This window comes from Eptesicus fuscus, chromosome 10 (assembly GCF_027574615.1).
Source record: "Eptesicus fuscus isolate TK198812 chromosome 10, DD_ASM_mEF_20220401, whole genome shotgun sequence".
In the NCBI taxonomy this organism is placed as follows: domain Eukaryota; kingdom Metazoa; phylum Chordata; class Mammalia; order Chiroptera; family Vespertilionidae; genus Eptesicus; species Eptesicus fuscus.
Genome location: NC_072482.1, coordinates 8895051 through 8921566, shown reverse-complemented (window position 1 = coordinate 8921566; position 26516 = coordinate 8895051). Strand labels below are relative to the sequence as shown.

General features: G+C 39.6%; 1 protein-coding gene across 1 annotated transcript in view; it reads right to left on the bottom strand.

The window, feature by feature from the left end:
* DNAH8 (dynein axonemal heavy chain 8) overlaps positions 1-26516 on the bottom strand; it is a 265691-nt gene that overhangs the window by 154325 nt on the left and 84850 nt on the right. The window contains exons 24-33 of the mRNA XM_028161183.2: positions 25643-25718; positions 24542-24734; positions 18586-18782; positions 17902-18028; positions 14793-15028; positions 12736-12840; positions 8015-8128; positions 6465-6527; positions 3480-3580; positions 21-158 (exon numbers count right to left, since the gene is read on the bottom strand). Coding sequence (XP_028016984.2) covers positions 21-158; positions 3480-3580; positions 6465-6527; positions 8015-8128; positions 12736-12840; positions 14793-15028; positions 17902-18028; positions 18586-18782; positions 24542-24734; positions 25643-25718 — 1350 coding nt within the window. The remainder of the gene's footprint in view (positions 1-20; positions 159-3479; positions 3581-6464; positions 6528-8014; positions 8129-12735; positions 12841-14792; positions 15029-17901; positions 18029-18585; positions 18783-24541; positions 24735-25642; positions 25719-26516) is intronic.

The window sequence follows — 26516 nt, the reverse complement described above, 5'->3', positions numbered from 1 at the left end:
TTAATTCAATTGAAACCCACCTGTTTTGAAATTCCTGCAGTTCTGCATTAATTTTTTCAATGTCAACATCTCCCCATAGTATTTCATAATAACCACTAATATTGCCCATTACGGTGTCATACAGTCCATATAACTTCTGCAGCAAGTTGAGTTCCTTTCTGAAACCAAATAATTAAGTCATTCTATAATGTATATTTTAAAAAATAAATTCCATTATAATATAAGCAGAATTAATCCAAACAAATATTTCATACATTGTGTGTATAAAATCTTATAGATACCAACAGGCATACAACCCTGTCGTTTTTCAAACAAAGACTTTATTAAGGCTCCATACATTAGGTCAAGTTTACAGCTCTGAAGTATTCAAAATCATACTATGATCTGACATTGACAAATGGTTTGATCATTATTACCATACCAATCATTGCAAACAATGTGACCAAAACTTGATAACAAGATCACAGCCAAGGCTAAGGTTTTATTTGATTTTTTCTTTCATATGCAAGCTGGATTTTTATGAGAATGTCTGCCTTTAAGTCTGACATTAACCATTACTTTCCTACCAGAAGCTTTCCCTCATGTGCCCAAATGGAGTTATATCCAAAGCAAGAATAAAAGGAGGAATCCCAGGTTCATGTAAAAGAAAAGTCTTTCTTGTATAAAACATCAAAAATTGACCACTCAACAGCATTTTGGATTTTGCCAGGTATTCCTCAACCATTAGTATACAATAAGGGTCCAATGGACCCAGTTTTAGTTTTTGAGTTCATTGCTTCATTAGCCCTATTTGTAAAAATTAATATTCACAACTGTTATTATTTATTATAGACAATGCAGAGGCCAACACTAAAATGTGCTTATGTTTTTAATGGAGTAAAATTCATTTTATTTTCCAATTATCATATGGGTACACTGGACCCTTTTCTAAATCTAAGACACATTCCGGAATCCTAGTCACCTTGTTTTTCCATTTCCTGTTTCATTTTGCTAATTCATCATCCTAGAAATTATTTTAATTATTAATCACTGATTATTCCCAATTGTGCTAAAATGACTAAAATAGTAAGAGGAGAATAATGAAATCTCCTCTAAGGATGATGCAATAGCAGAAAAAAATCACTATTACATTATCCTTCAGGTTGCTTACTGGGCTACCTAAATAAAGTATTGCATTATTTTGCAAGAAAGTACAAAAAAAAAAAAAAAAAAGAACTCTGGAGATATCATTTTTGTAATCTTTTTATTTTTGTTTCTTTAGTTTTCATTTAAAAGAGTTAAGAACTTAATTTTTTCATTTTCTACCTAAAACAGCAAGCAAAGAGAGAAAAAATGACAAAGGAAGATACTTCGGCAACATTAAACAGAAAAGAGACAGATAGTGAAAGAGACTGAGTAAATGAAATCTCTGACTGAGTCTTCAGATGATGATAATCTAGATAAGTTTTATTAAGCTCAATGATTTAGGAGTGAACAATAAATATATTTCTGTAGAGGCAAGGGCTTCACAGGCAATATTTTGCAACAAGAATGTAGACGATATTATTCTGCCAAAAAGGTGTGACAATGTTTTTTCATTATTTATGATGTTTATGTAAGTTTTATTTGATACAAATGTTGAAGGCAGATTTGTATTCAAAGAAAATAGATACAGACATTTAAAAAATTCACTGACGATCATTCAAACCTCAAAGTAATGATTTTTGAATGTATATTGCAAGAAGGATGATGATCTGAGTTTTCAACAGTCTTGAGTTTTAAAAATGCAAGTCTAAGAAAAATCCGAGGTGATGAAGAGCTACAAGTGCTGGAGATAGAACTACAAGATAGAACTACAATCTGGAATCAGTGTTTATGGGACGGGTATGCTCCAGGGCCATGCCTAACAGCTGCTGAGCAGCTGGCTGCAGACAAAACTCAGTCTCCATTCCATGTGTATAGATCTTAAAACCAGGACATTTTGGGGGGAAAGTGAGTTTTCACTACTTAAGTTCTTATTAAATTTTCTAATAAAATTGCTTTTCACCATCCCTTTATTTTTACTTCTGTAAATTATTCATAAATTACTTAAAAACATATAAAAATAAAAAGGGTCCATTGGTCCAAATGGTAAGTAAGAATGATTATTTTTCCTAGAATACTAAGGGTTAAAATAAAGGCCAAGTAGCTCAGTTGGTTCCAGCGTCATCCTCATATGCCAAGGTGGAATAACAAATCAATGTTTCTCTCTCTCTCTCTCTCTCTTCTATCTCTCTCTCTCTCTCTCTCTCCCTCCCTCCCTCTTTCCCTCCCTCCCTCCCTCCCTTCTTCCCTCTTGCTCTCTCTCAAAAAAAGTTAATAAATAAATATTTTTTAAAAAAATAAAACACTGAGTCTCCAATGGAGTATGGGGGGGAAAAAAATAATAACTAGCACCTTTGTAAAAATACAGATTTCCTAAGATCCAGCCCCAGAGATTCTGATAGAGTAAGTCAGGGTCAAGGGCCAGCTGACTTATGCAATTCTAACACAATTGGTCACTGAATTAAGCTTGGTGAATGAGTACTTTAGGAAAAGAACACAAACCATCTACCCTAAATGGCGGAAGCACAATTTACCTTCAGACAATTTCCCGTCTGTTTTGCCATGACACTTCCATGCTGTGACTTTGAAAGAAGCCAACATAAAGTTCCTTCCTAAAGCCAAGATCCTGATAAGCTAATACCAAGACGAGGTCCTAATCAGTTCATTTTGCCCTTAAGGAAAATTATATTTAAAATTTTATTAAAATATACTTGTTTAAATCCTAGATCCACTGTTTATAATCACTTCAGTTCCTTGGCCTTCAATCTCCATGAATTCCACGTCTGCCCCATTAGGAAGAGCACTTAGCACAAATTCCATTAAGAAGATTGAGAGCGGAGAATGGCTACTCCTTTAAATAAACAAAAGTTACCCAAAACTGCAGTGCTTCCACACAATCACCGACACTATAAAAAAATAGTGGAAAGAAAACAATAAAGCATAGGCTAAACTTGGCCATGAAGACCCAGAATTTTTGCAATGTATTTTTTCCTTTCTAGAACATTCCTTTTGTATATGGAGACTATGTATACAATGGGTCAGGAATAGCCAAGAATAAGGGGAGCATTTAGGAGTGTCCCATGGGCAGCCCTTCTCTATATAATAACAGATTTTTAAAAATATTTTTATTGATTTCAGAGAGGAAGGGAGAAGAAAGAGAGATAGAAACATCAATGATGAGAGATTATTATTGATCGGCTGCCTCCTGCACGCCCCCCACTGGGGATCCAGCCTGCAACCCCAGCATGTGCCCGTGACCAGAATAGAACCCAGGATCCTTCAGTCTGCAGGCTGACGCTCTATCCACTGAGCCAAACCAGCTAGGGCCATAATAACAGATTTAATGATGACATGATTCTTCTAATGGCCAGTATTTAATTATTTGCTTTTAACACTTATAAAATTTCTAAACTTACCTGACTTTATGCAAAACCTCATAGTCAGTCACAGGCAATCCAAAAAGTTGTTCACCAGATGAATATGTAACAAACTTTCTCCACAGATCATCAAAATTGGCCTATAAAAGCATTTTTGAATTGTAGTAAAAGATAATTAATTCAGACTCCATTAAAGTAAAATGTATGATAATTGGAATAAAAGCTACATTGAGGTTTATTTAATATGCTCTTTGAAATGACGATTTATGAAGCAAATGAATGCTGATACCAAGCTATGAAAGGAAAAGTTAAGCACTTAGGAAAATTAACTTTCAAGCATTCTAGAAGTCTCCATTTTATATAAAATTATTTCTTTAATAAATTAAGTGGCCCCCAGAAGACCTATATTTCAAATTCCCATAAATATGTCTGAAACACAATTTTTAAAACTGCATTTAAAAACATCTGTAATTCAGGCTTTATCACTAATTTAGACGGGTCAGATCTCCTGCAGGGTTGAAATGAGTGAAGTATCTGTATAATCCACTCAACCCTATTTTCTCTGTAAGCAAGAAAGTCTATAAAATGAATGATTCCATTTTAACACCATTTGTGATCATTCTAACATTTAAATTGGCAAAGCTAATGCTTGTCTTTTGAACTAGAATTTGAATCTCCAATAGTTAGAATGCTACAAAGCCAGGCCCCGGTGGCTAGACTGCTGCTCAGCGTGGGGACCCCTCGTCAAGAGGAAAGCGCTGGCTTCTGGGCAGCAGCCCTGCATCTCCCAGGGGGACGACCACGAACTGCCCGAGTATAAACGCAGGCAGAACGGGGGCCGGGAAAGAAAGGAGAAGTGAGGTCTGGAGGAGGTCCAGGACACAGACGTGTTTTTTATTGTTACTGTACTTTACAAAGAAGAGACAAACAGTTTTAAATGCCGACTAAGAAGATTTGATAAAGAGGAAGAGGCTGGACGTAAAGAAGAAAAAGGGTCGACCTCAGGAGAGACCAGGGAGAGAGCCCGCAGGGAGAGGAAGGGGCTCCTCTCTCTGAAACTGACATCTCAGATCCTAAATTTCCTCTGTAAACTTAAAGACAAGGTCATCCAAAAACTCCTCCAAACCTGATCTTCTCCCCTAACCCAGGCTCTGAGCCTGTTAAGTCAGCCTGTTGACTAACTCGTCATCCATCCAGTTTTCTTTATTCCAAGTGCCCTGTCTCAGTCTTTACAGTTTCTTGTTTGTATCACTGAAACGGCCATGAACCAGGCCATCCTCCCTCCAGGCCCCTCTGCGCACTGGTGCCAGAGAGATCTTTTAAAAACACAACTGCTGTACCAGCCCAATCTGACTATATCGCTCCCTGCTCACAGCCCTGCAGCCCTCGGGATAGGCTAGAGCTCCTCATGGTAGCCTGCAAGGCCCTCCCGTTAGTGATCGCGGCCCACTCTGCTGCCCCTCCCTCATTAGTACCTTCTTTGCCCACTGCACCCCACATTACATGTTACACTCCTTACATCTCCCTAATGCTCCCTGCTTATCTCCTCATTTGGGGGCCACAAATTCTGCCTGACTTATTTTTCCTCCTTCTCCTGGCTAAGTCTAATTAGTCCTTCAAGATGCAGCTTGGATGCCTCCTCTTCCAGGGAGCCCTCCCTGTCTGCCCGACCAGCCCGCATCAAGGTGGGGAGCTCCTACATATGATTGCATACCACGGGTCCTCATAACCAGAGCAGTGCTCACCACACGGTGCTGCAGTTGTTTCTCTAGCTCTCTGTCTCCCTCTCAGGTTTTAGCTGCTTAGAGGTAAAAGAACCATTTCTTAACCATCTTTCTATCTATCAAGTCACACAGTAGACATCTGATGAATAGTATTTGATAGCTAAGAATGCAGTGGAAGAGGGGACATAAGGAGAACCTGGACATTTCGAACAGCCACTGCAGAAAGCAGGAGCGAGAACAGAACAAACCACAGAATTCCTGATGCTCTCGAGGAGCTGGCTTACATAGGAATCCACGAATCTGCACAGCATCTATCAAATGAGTGTGTGACTTTTCTCTAGATGTGCTCAGCAATCTGAGTGCAGAAAAAGACAGTGAATGGATGGCCTGACCCAAGGAGTACTAGATGGTCCCAGGCAGGACAAAGGAGCAGGGAAGTTGAAAGTGATGGCTACAGAAGGAAGAAAATTAATGGATACAGAGGGAGGACAAACCATTAATATTTAAAATCTTATTTGATACACTAGAAGCCCAGTGCATGAAAATTTGTGCACTGGGGTGGGGGGGTCCCCTCAGCCCGACCTGTGCCCTCTTGCAGTCAGGGACCCCTCAGGGGATGTCCACCTGCCAGCTTAGGCCTGCTCCCCAGGGGATCAGGCCTAAGCTGGCAATCAGACATCCCTCTGGCAGCCAGGGAGCCCTCATGGGGAGTGGACCTAAGCTGCAGTGTGACATCCTTAGCACTGCCCAGGAGGCAGGAGAGGCTCTGACCACCAACGCTGCTGCAATTGCAGCCATCAGCCTTGCTTGTGGCTAAGCAGAGCTCCCCCTGTGGGAGCACACTGACCACCAGGGGGCAGCTCCTGCATTGAGCATCTGCCCCCTTGTGGTCAGTGCACATCATAGCGACCAGTCGTTCCTAGTGGTTCCACCATTAGGGTCAATTTGCATATTACCCTTTTATTATATAGGACCTTATTATTCTATAATTTTTTATCACTTTACATACAAATGAAATGCTTGAAACTAGAATAAGGTATAAAATTAAAGTCTTATTCTCTAAAAATACAGAGAGATATTCTGTGGGAAAGAGCATGGAGGGACACAAGAAAAGAAACCAATTATATTATTTAGCAAATTAGAATACAATTAAAATCTGTATCTACTTTAAACATTAACATTTCCATTTTAGGTAAAGCACATAAATTTTTTCCTAAAAGCATTTTTAAAAATCACTACTCATTGCCAAATGTGTAACAAAAAGTGTAGTTTTACATATTACCAAAAAACATAGTTTTACCTGAAATATCTGTAGCCTGTTGCTAGCTTCTTGGGGTGGTATATTTGGAACCATGGGTCCTTCCTATAATGAATAATATAATCTCCATTTTAATTCCTGATCATATGTACTTATTAATTTACTGGATTTATCTATTACTTTCTTTTAAGTAAATAAACAGTATTTTAAATTTAAATGGTCTAATTTTGTCCTGTACATGAAGTTTTCATTTATTTTTTGTAACAGTTTTGAGATATGTACAATTCAATATTTTTTATTTAATGGAGTTGTGTAACCATAAACACAATTAACTTTGGAACATTGCATCACTCCAACTTTCATTCATTTTTAAATTGTGACAATCCTAATACTTCCCATTTGGTTTGACTTGTTAGAATAAACAGATGCTATTTAAAAAAAAATTTTTAATTGTAGACTTACAGGAGAGTTGCAAAGAGGACTCTCATTTACCCTTTACTCAGCTTTCCATAATGTTAACATGGTACATTTACCAAAACTGAAAATTAATATTGGTACAAGACTATTAAGTAGACTTTATTTGGTTTTCCCACTAAAGTCTGTGTTCTGTTCCAGGACCTCATACAGGATCCCATATCACATTTAGTCTCTGTCTCTGTGGTCTCCTCTTTTCAAAAAGGTGACAAAATGTCATCCTGGATGACGTTTGTGCCACCACAGCTGTTCCATCTCACTTACAAGTGATGCTGCTGCATCTGTGCATCAGAACACCCATTACAGAATTCTGGGAGCAGCCTCCTTTCCATAGCTCTTCAGCTCCACGTGGAAATAGACACGCACACAGGTTGGACACTTGGAAGAAGCAGTAGGCAGTCTCTGTTGGCATGAGCCAGAAAATAGTTGCCAAAAGGACCCCAGATAGTCTGTACAATCATGAATGTTATGGGTGGGCAAAATAGCAGACCAGATTCCCAGTATAACAGAATGATCGGGCAGTCAAATGTTGACTAATACAACTAAAGAGATAAGTTTGGTACATGTATGTACAAAAGAAAGTGTTATATAAGTAGCACTAAAGGCTTAAATCTGTTATGAATCCAGATCTGTTGTGATCACTGAAAGGGAAGAATATATCCAACTTCCGAGTTTAACATCTGGAGATCGACTACTGTCAGTCATTATTCCAGGTTGAACAGCTTGTGGGACTGACCAAATATGACATTTATTATTTATTTTCAGTGACACTCTAAGTTTTCTAAGAGTTAGTGGGGACGGGGAGGGTGAATAATACCCTGGTATTAGGGCATTTCCAGTTTCTTAGAGCCTTTCAACTACTGTACTACATTTTCCACTATGAGATTCTGGCCTGAGAATGGGCAAAACCAGACCCTTGTTCCTTCCAGGATGTTTAAATTCAGGTAAATCTTTTTTCTAACTCTGTAAAACATGCTTCCCTTTTTGATCGGTGTGACTATGTAAATATAACCTCCTACATGCAATGTACAAATCACAGTGTATTTCTTGGGGTCTATAACTTCCATTTATATAAACATACCAGCAAATAACACAGAACATGCAAATACTGCAATTACCATCTCATATGATTCTGCAAAGTTCAGTACATCCTCACGAAAAACTTCCACAGACTCAAGTAGATTACTTTTAAACTTTGGCTGCACTTGAACTAGTTCATCTTGTACAGAAACCTAGAACAAAAAAGAATACTCCATGTGAGAGTGAAAGTAATATATTAACTGAAAACTACAATTCTATTCCAGCAAGTTTGTTGCCCCACAGATATCACGTAAGAAAAAAGACATCTCTGCAATGTTTTTGTAAAGTAAAAAAAAAAAAAAAAAAAAAAAAAAAAACCCACAGAAATAAACAACACAAATGCTCTAACTGGAGATTCAAATCATCCTAGTTCATGACCCAAGACATCTTCTCTAACTGAGGTTAGGAAAGTTAGTTTCTGGCTGTTCTATCTCAGGCCATCACTATAGCCCAGGAAACAGTTACTTCTATGGGCCCAGTCTGGGTCACGTGCTGTCTCTGAGACCAGCTCAAGGTCATGGATTAGCAACCTCTAGTAGGTTCACATGGTTGCAGTGGTTGGAGCTGCTCCCTAAAAGAAAGTGATATTACTCTGGTTATAAAAAAATAATATAGCAAATGTCTTCCACAATAGTCTTCAAAGCTTCTGCTTAAACCTTCAATCATAATACCACTTAATTCATGCTTATTATCCGCCATGCTCTTTATGTGTTATCTCATTTAATCCTCAAAACAACCCTGTGTGGTAAATATTAATATTATACCTATTTCACAGGTGAGAAAACTGAGGCACAGAGGCTAAGTAATTTCTTTAAGATCCCAGCACCAGTACGAAGTAAGGTCAAGATTCAAAACCTGGCAGTGGGGTTCCAAGGCCCTTGCCCTTAACTGCTCTCAACAATAGCCTCTATCTTGGTTGGAACATATACTACTCTAAGCTTAGGTCAGTGGGTTTATTTTTATTTTTTTAATTATTTTGTTAATCCTCATCCAAGGATATTTTTTCCATTGATTTTTTTAGAGAGTGTGGAAGGGAGGGCGGGCTGTGTGTGTATTTGGGGGGAGAGAGAGAGGGAAGAGAGAGAGAGAGAGAGAGAGAGAGAGAGAGAGGAGAGAGAGAGAGAAGCATCGATATGGGAGAGACACATAGATTGGTTGTCTCCTGCATGCACCCCAACTGGGGCTGGGGATCGAACCTGCAACCCAGGTACATGTCCTTGATGGGGAACAGAACCCTCAACCCTTCATTGTGAGGGACAATGCTCTAACTACTGAAAAAACTGGCCACAGCATGGTCAGTGAGTTTAACACTAACAGTTAAAGAGACAGAAGAACAACTCACATGAATTATTTCCATTGAACAAGAGAAAGTTGGACTTCACTAAATCTCAACAGAGTGTTTCCCACTTCCTTCCTGAGACTCACTCTCCTGACTAACCAGAAAACAGTTTTCAAAACAAGCATATTAGTCAATATTTAACATGAACTTAAATAAACATAAGCATAAAAATATTTTATATACATTACCTCAAGTGAGCCTCATAACTTCACATAAAAATTTCCTAAAATATTCCTAAATGACCACATAAGGAAATTTAGAAACAAAGATTATTAACTTGCATATGATCACCCAATTGGCTGACAGCAGAGATGGAATCCCAAGTCATGGCCCCAGTTTCAGCTCTATGCACTATGCCTTGCTTCAACCTCAGTGACAAATCTTTCCATACACAAGAAATTTTAAGCCATTGTTCACTTAATTAATATTTAATAAAATTTTTCAGTATATTTAAAGAATCTGAACACTCCCTTGGAGTTTATTTTTAATGTCTAATTTGTGGTATGTAGATATTTACTTATTTCAAAAATGCTTAGAGAGAAATATATACTTATAAATGCATACATTAAAAATCTCAAATCAGTAACTAACCATCCACCTTAACAAACTAGGCAAATAGAAAAAACTAAACCCATAGCAAGCAGAAGGAAAGAAATAATTTTAAAAATAGAGCACAAGTAAATGATATAGAGATTACAAAAACAATAGAGAAAAATCAACAAATCTGAAGTTTCATCTTTGAAAGATCAACAACATTGATAAACTTTTACCTAAACAAACCAAGAATAAAGGAGAAAGGACTCAAATTACTAAAGCTAGGAGTAAAAGGCGAGATAGCACCACCTACCTTACAGAAATAAAAAGAATTGTAAGGACACAATCAACAGAGTAAACAGGCAAACTACAGAATGGGAGAAAATAATTGCAAATCATATATCTGATAAGGAGTTAACATCCAGAACATATAAAAAAAAACTCCTACAGCCGAAACCGGTTTGGCTCAGTGGATAGAGCGTCAGCCTGCGGACTCAAGGGTCCCAGGTTCGATTCCGGTCAAGGGCATGTACCTTGGTTGCGGGCACATCCCCAGTAGGGGGTGTGCAAGAGGCAGCTGATCGATGTTTCTCTCTCATCGATGTTTCTAACTCTCTATCCCTCTCTCTTCCTCTCTGTAAAAAATCAATAAAATATATTTTAAAAAAAAACTCCTACAACTCAACAACAAACAAACAATCCAATTAAAAAATAAGCAAACAAGTTGAGTAGACATTTCTCCAAAGAAGATACACAAATGGTCAATAAGTATATGAAAAGATGCTCAACATCATGTATCATTAGGGAAATCCAAATCAAAACCACAACAGATACCACCTCACCCATTAGGATGCCTACTATCAAGGAAACAGAAAGTAACTAGTGTTGGCAAGGATGTGGAGAAATTGCAACATGTGCACTGTTGGTGCAGATGTAAAATGGTACAGCCATTATGGAAAATAGAATTATTAATTAAAAATGGAATTATATTAAAATTAAAATAGAATTATATTGCTGGATAGAGATCCAAAAAAAATGAAAGTAGGGTCTCAATGAAATATGCATACCCCGTGTTCATAGCAACATAATTCACAATAGCCAAAAAGTGGAAGCAAGTCAATAAAATGTGGTACTATGTATATAATGCCATATTATTCAGACTTGACAATTTCTCACACATGCTATAACATGGGTGAACCTTGAAGACCTTGTACTAACTGAAATTAGCCAGTCATGAAAAGACAAATATTGTATGACTCCACTTTTATAGGGTACCTAAAGTAGTCAAATGCATAGAGAGAGCAAGTAGAATGACAGGGGCTGAAGGAAGGGAGAATGGGGAGTTGCTGGATAATGGGTATAGAGTTACAGTTTTATATGATGAAAAAGTTCTGGAGGTTCACTGCACAGCAATGTGAATATACTTACCACCACTGAATTGTATATACTTAAAAATTGTTAAGATGGTAAATTGTTAAGATGTTAAGTTATGGGTATTTTACCACAATTAAAAAAGAAAACAGTACAAAGCTACAATAATCAAGACAGTATGGTACTGGCATAGGAGTACACATATGAACAACAGAATAGGTTGAGAGTCCAGAAATAAACCCTTCCACTTAGGGTCAACTGATGGTCAACAGGGTGCCAAAGCGATTCATTGGTGAAAGGACAGACTTTTCAACAAATGGCACGGAGACAACTGGATATCTACATGCTTTTGCATGAAGCTGGACCCAAAACTCACAACACACAGAAAAATTAACTCAAAATGTATCAGAGACCTAAATGTAAGGGCTAAAAAATTTTAAGACTCTCTTCCTAAGAAAACATAATAGTAAGTCTTCATGATCTTGAATTCGGCAATGATTTCCTAGATATGATACCAAAAACACAAGCAAAAAAATAAAAATTATGCCAATTGGACTTCTTCAAAATTAAAACCTTTTACTTCAAAAGACACTATCAAGAAAGTGAAAAGACAATCCACAGAATGAGAGAAAATATTTTCAAATTCTTTGATAAAGGACTTATATCCAAAATATATAAAGAACTCTTATAACTCAAAAATAAATAACCCAATTTTAAAAACAATGGATTTAAATACACATTTCTCCAAAGAATATATACACATGGCTGAAAAGCACCTGAAAAGATGCTCAACATCATTAGCCATTAGGAAAATAAAGTACTGGTACACAAGACAATACAAATAAACCTTGAAAATATTATGCTAAGTGAAAGAAGCCGGTCACAAAAGACTACACAGTATATGATTCTATATATATTAGATATCCAGAAAAGGCAAATCCATACATAGAAAGTAGAATTGTGGTTGCCAGAGGCTGTGGTGAGAAAATAAAGAGTAATTGCTGCTGAAACCGGTTTGGCTTAGTGGATAGAGTGTCAGCCTGAGGACTCAAGGGTCCCAGGTTCGATTCCGGTCAAGGGCATGTACCTTGGTTGTGGGCACAACCCCAGTGAGGTGTGTATAGGAGGCAGCTGATCGATGTTTCTCTCTCATCGATGTTTCTAACTATCTCTCTCCCTTCCTCTCTGTAAAAAATCAATAAAAATATATTTTTTTTAAAAAGAGTAATTGCTAATGGGTTTAGGGTTTCTTTGGGGGATGAAAATGTTCTAACATTAAATAGTGATGGTGTTTATACAACTCTGTGAATATAGTAGAAATCACTGAATTGTATACTGTGAAATGGTAAATTTTATGTGGATTATATATCAATAAAGTGATTAAAATAATATATATTTATCTTTTAAAAAGTATGAAATGTGTGTGTGTTTTCTGGAGACAGTGACTTAAGCAAGTCACTATAAGAATTACATAAGAATTTAAAAGTAAAAAATAAGAATTAAGTTTGTACTTACAGCTTTGCTCTGCAATTTGTTGAAAGAATATCTCAAGGTATCCACTGCTTCTGATTCTTCTTTGGTTACTTCAACTTCAAATCTGTTTAGAATAGCATAGGCTTCCTGTGGAGTGAGGGTGAGTTCAAAAACATCACAAGGGAAGCAACTGTCAAATGATTCAGATGCCTTCTAGAAACGTATCCCTATGTCTTAGCGAACAGCACACTCCAGGAGACTTGTTTCCAGTACTAAACATGTAAAGAAGCACCTCTCGATTCTCACTGACTTAAATCCGAGACCCTGAAATCTGCATGTAGTAAGTGCCTAGGTGATTCTGATGGAGCTGTAGGCAGATCACACTGAGATCGACCCTAGAAAATATCCCTAGAATCATTTTCTGCCTCTCTCTCCTACTTGATCTTGTGTCGACACTATACAAAATATTGTCTCGTGCTCTATTAAAATATGAGTTGGCTACATAAGGAATGGAACGAAATGATGATAGGGGGGATACTCCTAAGAACAGAAACTTGAATGATTAAAGAAATGGATTAGCAACTGGCTTTACCAAAAGAATTTATATTGAAGAATTGAGCTTCTGAAGTCAGGGGGGAAAAAATGGTATGGTGATTTGCTAAATCTTGAGGAATGGATGGTCAGCATCCAAAATCCCAAATATTAATATTTAAAGAAGTAGTAAAGGTATGAAGTTCATTACCTACCAAAAAGTATAAACTCTAAATGGGATCAAGAAAGCTATGCTCAGCCTGGCTGGCGTGGCTCAGTGCTGAGCATCAATCTATGAACCAGGATGTCACAGTTTGATTCCCCGTCAGGGCACATGCTCAGGTTGTGGGCTCGATCCCCAGTGAGGGGGTGTGCAGGAGTCAGCCAACGGATAATTCCCTCTCATCACTGATGTTTCTATGTCTCTCTCCCTCTCCCTTCCTCTCTGAAATAAATATAAAAATATGAAAGCTATGCTCAGCCATGAGATTAGGTACCAAAAGGAGGCAGTGGAAATGCCAGATCTCCAGGTATTGCAGGCAATGAAGGAGTGCATTGTCTATAGAGAATTTAAAAAAGAATAATAAAATGAATTAAAAGTCTGATTTTTTATTATCACCATGAGCCATGACTTCTAAATATTAGTCATAAAACCGTTATGGTAGACAAAAAAAAATGATCTCCCCAAAATTGTCCACATTCTAATCTCTGGAACCTGTGATTACATTACCTTACAGGGCATAAGGGGCTTTGCAGGTGTAATTAAGTTAAGCAACTTAATTATCCTGTGAGATTACCCTGGGTTGACTTGTGGGCCCAGTGTAATCATAAGGTCCACACCAGGGAAAGGTGGAGGCAGGAGAGAAGGAGTCAGAGACGTGAGGACAGAGCAGAGCAGGAGAGATGCCACGGCTGCAAGGCGCATGCGCCAAGCCTGCCGCCAGCCTCTCGGAGCTGAATGGCTTCTTCCCTCGAGCCTCCAGGAAACGCAGCCCTGCTGACATCCTGATGTTAGCTCAGACCACTGAGCTCGAGAACGCTGAGGTAATAACTCCGCGTTGTTCTAAGCCGTTAAGTTTATGGTCATTTATTGTATTAGCAAAATTAGTGAATACAGTACTCTTCCCTAAAAACATCTGCTCATCTACATTCCAGCAGCTTACCATTAAGCCTAAGCCCTAAGTGGATCACTCGTACCGTGCTGCCCATGGGTGCCACTGGCCGTGAGTGAGACCTAGACCTGGTTTCTAAGGAAAGACAAAGATATTTGGGGAACTTGCCTAACATGTTAGGACTGGTGTGAGACAGTGCAACCACTCCCTTCTGTAAAAGGTCAGCACCAGCATAAAAAAACGAACACCCTCTAGACCAGTGCAGCATTATTAATGTACCAATATTCCTTGGTTTACTGTTCACTGATGGTAGTTGTCAAAATACCTCCAAAGAAATCAGCATCAGAAATAGACAGACTGTACCATAACATAATGAAATATGGTAACAGAATCCATTTTTAGTGTCTCTCTATTTTTTAATAGCACTTTAAAATGAAAAATGCAATCATTTCTTACTTCAATTGGTCCCAACGTCATGTCCATTTGAATTTCATTATCACGGATACAAGACAAGGCTTCCATTGCAAACCTGACATCATCTAAGTCACGAATAGGTCTAGATAACTTTTTCAAATAATCACTAATAAATGCTATCATGTCTGACATTTTCTTTTTGTATTCTTCATTCAGGTATCGACAGAGTAACATCTTCCATGCCTTAGCCTCAATTGATAAGGCCAATTTCATTGGCTCTGGTGAAGACAAGAAAAAGATCAAAATAGAATACAACTGACATTCTGAGAGGATTCATTTTATGTGTAATCTGAGCATCTATAACTGCTCTGTCCCATGTGGCAGTCACCAGCCACATATGGCTACTGAGCACTTGAAAAGTAGTTAGTTCGACTTGAATGTGCTGTAAGGTTGCTCAGTTTTGAAGATTTAATTCCTATCCCTGTGGAGTAAGCTAAGTTGTGCATGAGGACACTGAAGTCTATGAAGAAGAATTTCAGAAGTTACTTCTAGCACTGTCCAACGCGAACCCTGCAGTTTCTGGCCCTCACGTATCACCCCCTTTTCTTCTAGGTAACCCCACACAGTACAGTATAATATATTTTTTGTCTGCCAAACCTGCCTGTTTTCCTGTTATTCCACTTCCTACCTCATTCACATGGCTAGAGAACGTGTATAACCTGACCCTGAACCTGGGCCTCGCTGACTGTCCCAGTCAATCTTGACCTTTCATGGACTAATCAGAGTCCATTCTTGAGAGTTTGGAATAAGACTTAAGGGGAGCCCCCTTGACTGGAGAGCAGAAGAAGTCATGCACAGAGGGAAGAAGAAATGAGAGTCAGAGAGAAAGGATTTCCTCAGCTTCCTCTACTGTCCCTGGTTCTGGTCCATTCCGAAAGCCCAGTGGCACCTTGGATTCTGGGATATACCTTTTCTCCCTTCAACATAGCTCAAGTAGGTTTCTGTTCCTTAAAAACAAAACAGTCCTAACTAGTCAACTCTACCTTCTCTATCCTTACCCATTCCTCTTCCTCCTCTCGGTACTCTAAACTCCCCAGCCTGCCAAACTGGAGACATAACCTCTCCCCTCTCAGCTCCTAACACTTACACGGAGAGGACTAGGGAGCTGAGGAAAGTGTACCCTGAGAAGACACACAGGGCCAGCTGCTGGCTGAGGCTGTGAGATCCTATTTCATAAGGTCCACACTTCCTGGGCCTCTTTTCTCCTTTTCCTCGGGCCCCAGGGATTCAACCTACCTTCCCCTTTCTTTATAATTATTTTCACCTATCCCATTTTCAGTTTTCTCTCTCTAAGAGCAAGTACCTGGCCAACTAGAACACTGTGCTACAGTTAATTTTTGTATTAAGGATCATAGTGCTAACCACTACAAGGGAACAAATAGAACATTAAAATAATAGGTAGAGTACAGTTTCCAAAACGTTACCGAAGTTCTTGTAATTATTGCCCTTGATATATAGTTTCTGTTTCTAGCTAAATAATCCCCTCAAGTATTTGTGATTCTTCTCCAAATTAAGTCCCTTCTTTGTAGATATAATTCTATAAAATAAAGAGGTAATATGCAAATTGACCCTCATACCCTCGCACAAGATGGCCGCCCCCATGTGGTCAAAGATGGCCACCACAAGATGGCCGGCAGGGGATGGTAGTTGTAGGCAATCAGGCCAGCAGGGGAGGGCAGTTAGGGGTGACTGGGCCAGCAGGGGAGAGCAGATGGGGGGGACCAGGCCTGCAGGGGAGGGCAGTTGGGGGGGACCAGGCCAGCAGGGGAGGGCAGTTGGGGGCAACCAGGCCAGCAGGAGAGAGCAGTTAGGGGTGACCAGGCCGGCAGGGGAGGGAAGTTGGGGGGGACCAGGCCTTCAGGGGAGGGCAGTTGCGGGGGGACCAGGCCTGCAGGGGAGGGCAGATGGGGGCAATCAGGCTGGCAGGGGAGCAGTTAGGCATCAATCAGGCTGGCAGGAGAGTGGTTAGGGGGTGAACAGGCTGGCAGGCAGGCGAGCGGTTGGGAGCCAGCAGTGAGAGGGATGTCCCAGATTAGAGAGGGTGCAGGCTGGGCTGAGGGACCCCCCCACCCACACCAGTGCATGAATTTTGTGCACCTGGCCTCTAGTAGTATATAATATTTATTGGACATTAACTATTTGCCAGGTACTATGCTAAGCGTATATAAAATAGTTCATGAGGTGGGTACTGTCTACACCAGCAGAAAAGGGGTCAAGTAACGTTGGTAGTTAAATTTGAGAGCCACCGTACACTGATTCCTTGAGCATAGATGTGAAAACCTACCTAAGGTGTTTAGTTGGTGCAAAATAGGTCATTCAAATATTTTCTGAGAATAATTATCTCACAAACTTAAGACAAAAATGATTGTACCTCTGTAACCATGACAATAAGTAGCCACCACAACCAGTTTTAAACTCAAACCATAGACCAATTCGCCTGAGTTCACATACTTTTGCAAGTTAGTGTCAGCCCCTCTTCTGAATGTCCACCAATCAAGAGGAACATACTCAACACGCCCGCCTCTGAGTGCCAACCAATCAGCAATAGTCTCACCCAAGCAAGCATCCTTCTACAGATGATGTAAACTCTTTAGGCCCACAGTGTGAGACCTCCAGTCTGCTCTGCAGGGAGCTCTGTGCCTGGCCAGCCTAGCTCTCCCTCACTTCAGGAAGCACTAAAGTCACTTTGGGCTTTTATTTCAGACATTAAGTGTTTGCTTCATCACCCTTTGATACTCTAATCCCAAACAGTTTAACTTTTCAGGAGACTTCGAACTGTTTGACTCCTAGCTCAGGTATACAACCCCTCCTCACGAAAACTTTCACCTTGTACTCTTAGCTGTTTGACTGCCAATCGAGGAACTGTGCTGCAGATTAAGTGTGTTAAGCCACCGTGGTATAATAGTATATATAAAAATACATAACATATCATATCACATACATATTATATATAACACATATATGAACAATATTGGTGGTCCAGAAATATTTAACATTTATTTTATTGTACCAAGGTAGCTTAATGACTGCTTCTAAATTAAGTGACGCTTCGTGTGAAAATACAGATATTTTACGTAATATTTTTAAATACCTGTATGCAATTCAAGTGCTCCTACAATGATGACAGGCTTCAGCTCGTCAATCTCCTGTTCAAAAGTGGCGTAGTGCAGAATTTCTGATCTGATCTCAGTCAGAGAGGGGTTGTTAGCCAAAAAGTCCTGAGGGAAAAATCAGTGTTTTCTTTAGCTTTTGATTCTTCTCCAAATTAAATCCCTTACGTAAAATGTATCAATCCTCTACGTAAATAGTTCCATGAGAACACTGCACTTACTTAGGTACTTTTACACTGGTCTGTGCTATCAGGTGAACAGACCAGGAAGAGGCGAACTAACTGTTAGTACTGGAAGAGAGCGGTGGGAGGGAGGGTCACAGAAGTCATGGATGGCTGTTCAGAGTTCTCCAGTTTCCTTGAGCCTAACCAAAACTATACGGCGGAGCCTCTGTAGGTGCACACACGCTGAGTGCCTGGACCCTGCACGGTCTGAACGTAACTGGTGCTCAACTGTTTACCCAAATTAAACAAAATCTGCCTGAGCCTCAGAGTGTCGCTGTGAGAATGACACACGACACAACGGGTTAGGTGCTTGGCATTTATAGGTTATTGACCTCTGCTCATGAGTTCCTGTCATTATCACTGATATTTTCTTGGTGCTCCTGCACACATTAGATATAAACAAATCAAACCCCAACTGCATCACAAGCAGCAGAAATGCACCTTCACTTTCACGTCTCGGTCCTCTGTCCAGAGCGTCTTGTATTTTTGAAAGTCCTGCAGGGCCTCGTGGGCCACCTTTCTTAGAGAATTCACCGAGGAAGAGAGGAGGAGGACCAACTTGGAAATATCCTTGTGTTCTGCTACCCCTGGATAAAAATTCTTCAGCTTCCTCGCAGGAATTATTTCTTCAAAAGATCCTGAAAACAGATGTTTGAAAATATGGACAATGTCTATACAACTTTAAACATTATATCAATTTCAATATTTATAGACTTTTTCTCAAGCTGTGTTATTTTAAAGACTCCCACTCTAAGTAATTAAGAACTATTCTCTTGCTAACTTCACTTCTTTTTTAAAAAATATTTTTATTGATTTTTTTAGAGAGAAGGGAAGGGAGAGAGAGAGAGAGAGAGAGAGAGAGAGAGAGAGAGAGAGAGAGAGAGAGAGAGAGAGAGAAACATCCATGCAAGAGCAAAACATGGATCGGCTGCCTCCTGCATGCCCCTGACCAGGGAATGAGCCCAAAACCTAGGCATGTGCCTTGACCAGAATTCCAACTGGCAACCTTTCTGTGCACGGGATGACTCTCAACCAACTAAGCTCTTAACTTGTTCTCATTAAACTATTGTGTCTTATTAAACTATTTTGAGCCCTGGCCAGCATGGCTCAATTGGTTGAGTGTCATCCTGTGACCCTCAAGGTTGCTGGATCAATTCCCAGTCATGGCACATCCCTGAGCTGCAGCCCATCCATGCTCTGCTCTCACATCGATCTTTCTCTCTCTCTCTAAAAATCAATAAGAATATTTTAAAATATTTTAAGGTCTAGATTTCTTGAATGTGGAAAAACTGTGTTTTTCAGAGGAGAGAACTGAAAGACATTGATTAACGCCCCTCCCCCCCCCAAAAAAAAAAACACACCAAAACTTAAAATCCTCCAAGAAAAGGTCAAAAGAGTTGAAATTGCTACCTTCCAAAACAGTATGGTGGTTAAAGGGGAGGCACCGCATTTATTACCCACATAACCTTAGGCAAGTTATTTCCTCCTCATGGAGATACTTGTGAGAATGAAATGAGACAACGTATGTCCGTCTTCAGCTCAGCAGCTGGTACATGGAGCTCACCCAATCACTACTGACCACCACTATAAGCATCTCTTGCCAAAATCTGGTCATGTCACAACCTCAATGGAAATCTTCAAGTATCCTCCATCCGAGACCATGCAGATACTGTTGTTTGACTCAAACAGTGCCTTACCTTTTAAAACAGCTGTTAACAATTAAAAATCATTAGATTTCACACAAAATTCCAGATTTTGAGCTTTTTCCCTTAAAAGCTGGTAGCAGAGGGTCCACATTTCATGGCAACAATTAGCTGAAGCTGAGTGTCTCCTCCAAGGCCAGTCACTTATTTGCTCTTTTGTCTTATATTTAATCAAAATTCAAGCAAAAGAAAATGACAAGGAATTGGCTTAATTAAGTTAATTAACTAACTAATAGTGCATGTCTGGGTATTTCTTTCCCTTTTATTGCAGAGAAGTATTCCATTGTATCAACATACCACATTTTGTTTACCCACTCACCAATGGAAATCTAGGTTGTTAGCATTTTGGGTCTATTACCAATAATGCAGCTATGAACATTCACATACAAGCCTTTATATGGACACATGATTTCATTTCTCTTAGATAAATTCCTAAAGCTGGAGTTGCTGAGCCAAATGGTGAAGATATGTTTAATTTTTTTTAAGGAAGTGCCTACCTGGTTCCAAAGTGGCTGTACCTTTTTTCATTCCCATCAATAATGCATCAGAATTCCAAGTTCTTTGTCAACAACTGGGATTGTCAATTATCTTTTTTTTTCCATTTTAGCCATTCTAATTAGTATATAGTATTATCTCGTGGTTTATTAAAATTGCATTTTCCTAATAACTAAAGATGTTGAGCATCTTTTCATGTGTTTATTAGCCATTCATACATCTTCTTGTTGAACTGTCTAATCTTTTGTCCATTTGGAATAGGGGAAGTATCTTATTTTAATTCAGTTGTGAGAGTTCCTTTTTATATTCTGAACATGAGTACTTTATCAGATGTCTGATTTGCAAACATTTTCTCCCAATCTGTGGCTTCTCTTTTTCATTTTTCTCATGGTATCTTTTGAAGAACAAAGATTTTTTAATTTGAATAAAGTTCAAATTATCAATTTTTTCTTTTATGGATCCTCACCCAAGGATATGTTTTTTATTGATTTGAGAGCGAGAGAGGAAGAGAGAGAGAAACATTGATTGGTTGCTCTTTTGCTGGGCCCCTACCTGGTTTTTCTTCACCAATTTTTGAGCTATTTTTGGCTCTCTGCACTTCCATATAATTTTACAATAAATTATTAAAATTAGATTAAGAAATTATAGAAAAAAACCTGTTGCAATTTTACTGGAATTGTATTGAATTTGTAAATTAATCAAGGAATTGACTTCTTCATGTTATAAATTCATTCCAGTTGTCATTCAATAATAACCATTTTCTCCAAAAATGCTGTGAAAATATTTTTTACACTTATTTATAAACTTCGTGGTTTTGTGGCTATTGAAAATCTGTTTTTATCTATTACATCTTTCTAGATTTATTGAGATATAGTTGACATAAGTGTATTATATTTTAATTGAATTATTGGCCTTTACAGACACTCTTTATTTTTATATATTGGTCTTTATACATAAATATTATTGAACTTATTAGTTATAATAGTTGTTTCTAGGTTGCTTGAATTTTCTATGCATGATCTTTAAATAAAAACAATCTTGGGCTGAAACCTGTTTGGCTCAGTGGATAGAGCATCGGCCTGCGGACTGAAAGGTCCCAGGTTCAATTCCGGTCAAGGGCATGTACCTTGGTTGCCGGCACGTCCCCAGTGGGGTGTGTGCAGGAGGCAGCTGATCGATGTTTCTCTCTCATCGAATGTTTCTAGCTCTCTATCCCTCTACCTTCCTCTCTGTAAAAAATCAATAAAATATATTTAAGAAAAAAGAAAAAAACAATCTTGGCTTCTTTTCTAACTACCCATCTAATTTTTTTATTGTCTGATTCATAGTGAAGATCTCCAGTAAAATATTGAATAAAACTGATAAAATAATTTCTTCATTTTAATGGAAAAGAAATGCTTCTAAATTTTTCCATGGATAGCATTATCAGAACATCCCTCATATTCCTAGTTTGCTAAGAGTATGTATGTGGGTGAGTGAAATATATCATATATACAGAAGCACATATGATACACTTGTTAAAAAATAATTAAAAGTATATAAAGCATATACCGAAGGAGGAAAAGATAATTTCAATGTACTCGGCACCAGGTTCAGAAGAGAATGCCAAGATATCAGTAATCCTCTCTCGGCCTCTCTCCAATCACATTCCCTACCCACAGAGGTAACTAACTGCTCTCCTGAATTTTCTTTGAAGATGTACTTGAAGATAAACCAATGTACTTATCTCTAGACAATATGTTGTTTGATTTTTTAAAAACTGAGCCAAAGGACACACGCAGCTGTGAAATAAAAACATTAATGCTCATGCTAGATGGAGGCTCCCAGGAGAAAAGAAGCTAGTCTCTGGGTCTAGGCCTGCTGCAGCTTCCTGCAGGCTGACGACACCCCTTTGGAGGAAGCCATGGTGTAGGGTCATAAGTGAGTCCTATGGTAGAGAGATAATACAGGTCTCATCGCAATCAGGGCACCTGGCAGGGCTGTGTTTATGAGCCAAGTGATGGATGTCCAGCAGGAACAGGGCCAGGACAGTGGGCTACTCCGTATTCTCCTGGACCACATTACCTTCCCCCCAGTTCTCAGTAGCAGGCCAAAGGCGCTGTCACTTCAGAGTGACCAGAGCTTCAGCTGACCTAGGCCCGTGGTCGGCAAACTGCGGCTCACGAGCCACATGCGGCTCTTTGGCCCCTTGAGTGTTGCTCTTCCACAAAATACCACGGCCAGGGAGAGTCTATTTTGAAGAAGTGGCGTTAGAAGAAGTTTAAGTTTAAAAGATTTGGCTCTCAAAAGAAATTTCAATCATTGTACTGTTGATATTTGGCTCTGTTGACTAATGAGTTTGCCGTCCACTGACCTAGCAATGCGAGTGGAGCAGCGACTTTGTCAGCACATGCTGAAAGCAGGCAAGCACAGACAAGACTATGGACCAGGTTCGCCCGGCATTCAGTCTTCAAGCTAAAAGACAGTACGATGGCACCAGGCACCGTGGCGAGAGCAGCGAACACTGTCTATCTCTTGAGTTACACTGGTGGCCCTCTATGCTTAGACTACATGTGTCCCTGGGTACTCATCCTTTGTCATCCACCTGGGAATTCCCTTCACCTCCCTGCTGCATTTCACTCCTGTTTCCTACATCTCATGTCTTCTTCTCGTTTTTCTTTGCTTTATTTTCTCATTTGGAAAGGGTACAGTAACTTTGTGGAGAAGGGTGCACTGGGTAAAATTTTTAAGACAGTCCATGTCTGAAAATGCCTTTATTCTACCATCACACTTAGTTGATAATATGGCAGAGAATGGAATTCTTATTTGCAAAGTTGTTGATTAGTCGAAAGATTCTTGCACCTTACGGTTTTTAGCTTTACATTTGGCCTGCTACAATAATAGACTAATGGGCTAAAAAATCAGACAACTGGATTCCAGTCCTCTCCTCTGGGTTCATTCCTAGCCCCGTCACTAAGTTTGTATATTCACAGATCCATAGATTCATAGATTCATTCACAGGCTTTTCCCCCAGACCTCCTTGCCTCTGATTTCCCCGTGTTGGTCCTCCTAGGACCTGCACAACTTGTCCAGCCACCGTCACTGTCCACGAGTCCATGTATGCCTTAGCTTCAGATCACTTCTCCCTCCTTCAGAAGGACATGCTACTAGAAGCTCTGCCCATGGGGAAACTCCCCCTCTCACAGTCCTTAAGGGCCACTCCTGAGTAGGCTCTAGTGCACTTCGGCTCACACCAAAACATCAAGCCAACGCACCCCAGGCAGGCCTGACATTGTTTTTGTCTTCTATTAGCCGGTTACAGGGAATCCCCCATGAGACCATAGAGGTGAGCTGAGAGGGGAGTGTTTATGCAACACGGAAAGGTGGCATGGGGGTCTGGGCCACCTGTTCATGTAACCACAGGGTACCTTATGTTTAATTGGCATTTCCCTGGTTACCAAAGGAGGTAATATATTTTCAGAAAAATAGTTTGACACTTTTTTAGATTCCACACATAAATGAGATTATCCAATATTTTTCTTCTGTGTCTGGCTTATTTCACTTAGCATAATGCCCTCTGGATTTACCCATGTTGTCACAAATGGAAGGATTTCCTTCTTTTTAAGGCTGAACATATTTACAATGAAAACATTTCATTGTAAAAAAAAAAAAAAAAAATCGTAGTAACAGAGAGTAGAATAGTAGTTACCAGAGTCTGAGGGTGGAGGAAAAGGATACAAACTTGATCGAAGGGTACAAACTTTCAGTTATAAGATGAATAAGTTCTGGAGACCTCATGTAGCATGGTGACTGTAGTTAATAATAATGTATGATATGTCCTTGCTGGTTTGGCTCAGTGGATAAAGCATCAGCCTGCGGACTGAAGGGTCCCAGGTTTGATTCTGGCCAAGGGCACATGCCTGGGTTGTGGGCACGTCCCCAGTAGGGAGTGTGCAGGAGGCAGCCAATTGATGTATCTCTCATCAATGTTCCTATCTCTCTATCCCTCTCTTTCTCTCTCTCTAATACCAATAAAAACATATCTTTTAAAAAAGTGGAGGATGGAAAAGACTAGTTTTTCAATGCAAAACTTAACAAATAAACATATAAAAATTACTTTTAAAAATATCTACATGCTGTTGAACCCAGGAAGAGTCCAAGAAGAGCACTTGTTCATTATAATTCAAAGACTCTATCGATCTGAGATGTAGCGTTCTTACTTTCTTCCCTCTTCAGCTGTTTTCCTGCGCTTGGATGGGCCAGGTCAGTGGTGCGGCTGGGACTGACCTTGAGACTCTTCATGTGCCGGGTGGGCTGTTGCCCCCAGTGAGCCACTCCTCTGCTGACCTCCAGGGTTAACTGGATCATCCGGTTAATGGCTTGTTGAATGTCATCCAAGCTCGGAACCATCACCTGTGGAAGAAGAAACAAGTCTCTGGTTCTGTGGGCACATGTGATCCGTCCCTCTGCTTCTCACCGCCCCCTGTGCCCTCCCCCCCCCCCCCACCCCGAGTGGGGAAAGCCTCAGCTGCCCCAAGAAAAGGCTGCTTTCAGGAGAGGGGTGTGAGGGCAGTGCAGACTGCATGCGGACTTTCTCGATTCCTGCAGGCAAGAAGGTCAAGCACAGGACCTGTCATCCTTTCCCCGTGAGGGGGGCTGAATGCAGCCAAAAATTGTGGACTATGTGTTGGGTGTCCATGAAGCAAAACCACTGAAGAAGCTCTCCTGCCAAGAGTCTGACCTCAGTCTCTGAACTGTGCCAATTAAGCGAAGGTGCTGTCCTCCAGAAGGCCACCGCGGGGATGTGAGCAGGTGAGCCACAGCCTGTCCCCCTGGCCTAACCCTGACCCTCACAGTGTGCGCCTGTCAGAGTTCCAGATGCCGGGACGCGGGGGGTGGTGGGAGAGACGGTCCCTGAGAAAGCACAAGGGTTCCATGGTGCTCAGGGCGTAGGCTCTCTCTCTCTCTCTCTCTTTCTATTCTGCCACCCTCAGTGGGTTGCCTCATGGTCATGTGTTTGAGGAGGTCTTATTTAGGTAATTTAATGTTTGAAGTAAAAAAAAAGCAAGATTTTTAGAATACTTGCTAACTGATGGCTGACCAGACGCTTGACTCAACTTCAGCACACATGAGCTATGCAGAGCAATTTTTATAACAGGTATTAACGATAATATTTTTATTTTTGTTAAATACGAAGGTGAGATAGAAAGATATATAGGACCAAGAGGTTCCCATAAATGAAAGTTCAGTTCTCGTGTAATCCTTGTCAAATACATTACCCAAGTATCCTTGTGTTAACTTGACTATTCGCTCATTCTTACCACATTAGGAATCGCAAGATGTACTTCCGTTTTTATAAAGGAAATGACATCTTCTATCCGCTTTCGTCCATAGAGGCTGTAATAAGATGGACATTTAACTGATCAACCTTAACCTATAATTTCATAAATAGCTTGCTATGCTACCGCACTCAATCCTAAAAAATAAAAATAATTTCAAAATACTATATTACATGAAGAGAATATTTTTATAATGAAACTATAAATTTCAGAGAGCTAAAAAAAAAAAAAGACAGTGACAATATTCCTGGAAATAAAATGTTAAGTCTCATATACATTTTATAGTATTTTAATGTTGTTCTGTTAGTCAAAAGCATTTAATAATGTGTTAAAAGCATTCTTTTTTCCTAGCCCTGTAACAAATACTGGACAAGATTCACCAACAAAAAGCATATACCTTCATGTATTCTTCTATATATGCTTTTTTGCAAGGTTAAACAGGAGGTTTTTGGTCAAAGTTTCCAAAAACCTTTCTTTTTAAACAATCTCTCCCATGCTCAGACAGAAGTATAGACATACAAACACACGAGTACAGTAACTGACATACACCAGACCTGCAAATTAGTTTGGTTATCTCCCTCTGCCTTGACATCCGTCCCCATCCCAGACAAAATTATAATAAACTAGAGGCCTGATGCATGGATTCGTGCACACTGAAAGGAAATTAATTAGAATAAATATTTTAATAATGCTATTTGCCCTTTCTCTATAATAGAAGTGTCAACCAAATTCACAATCGACAATGGCAGATCAAAACACACGTGTGCGACTGGTGCCAGTGAGAGCTTTATATGTATCGCCCATGTGTGTGTCAACTTAGCCTTTTATATATAGAGAGAGAATAAACTTGCTTAAT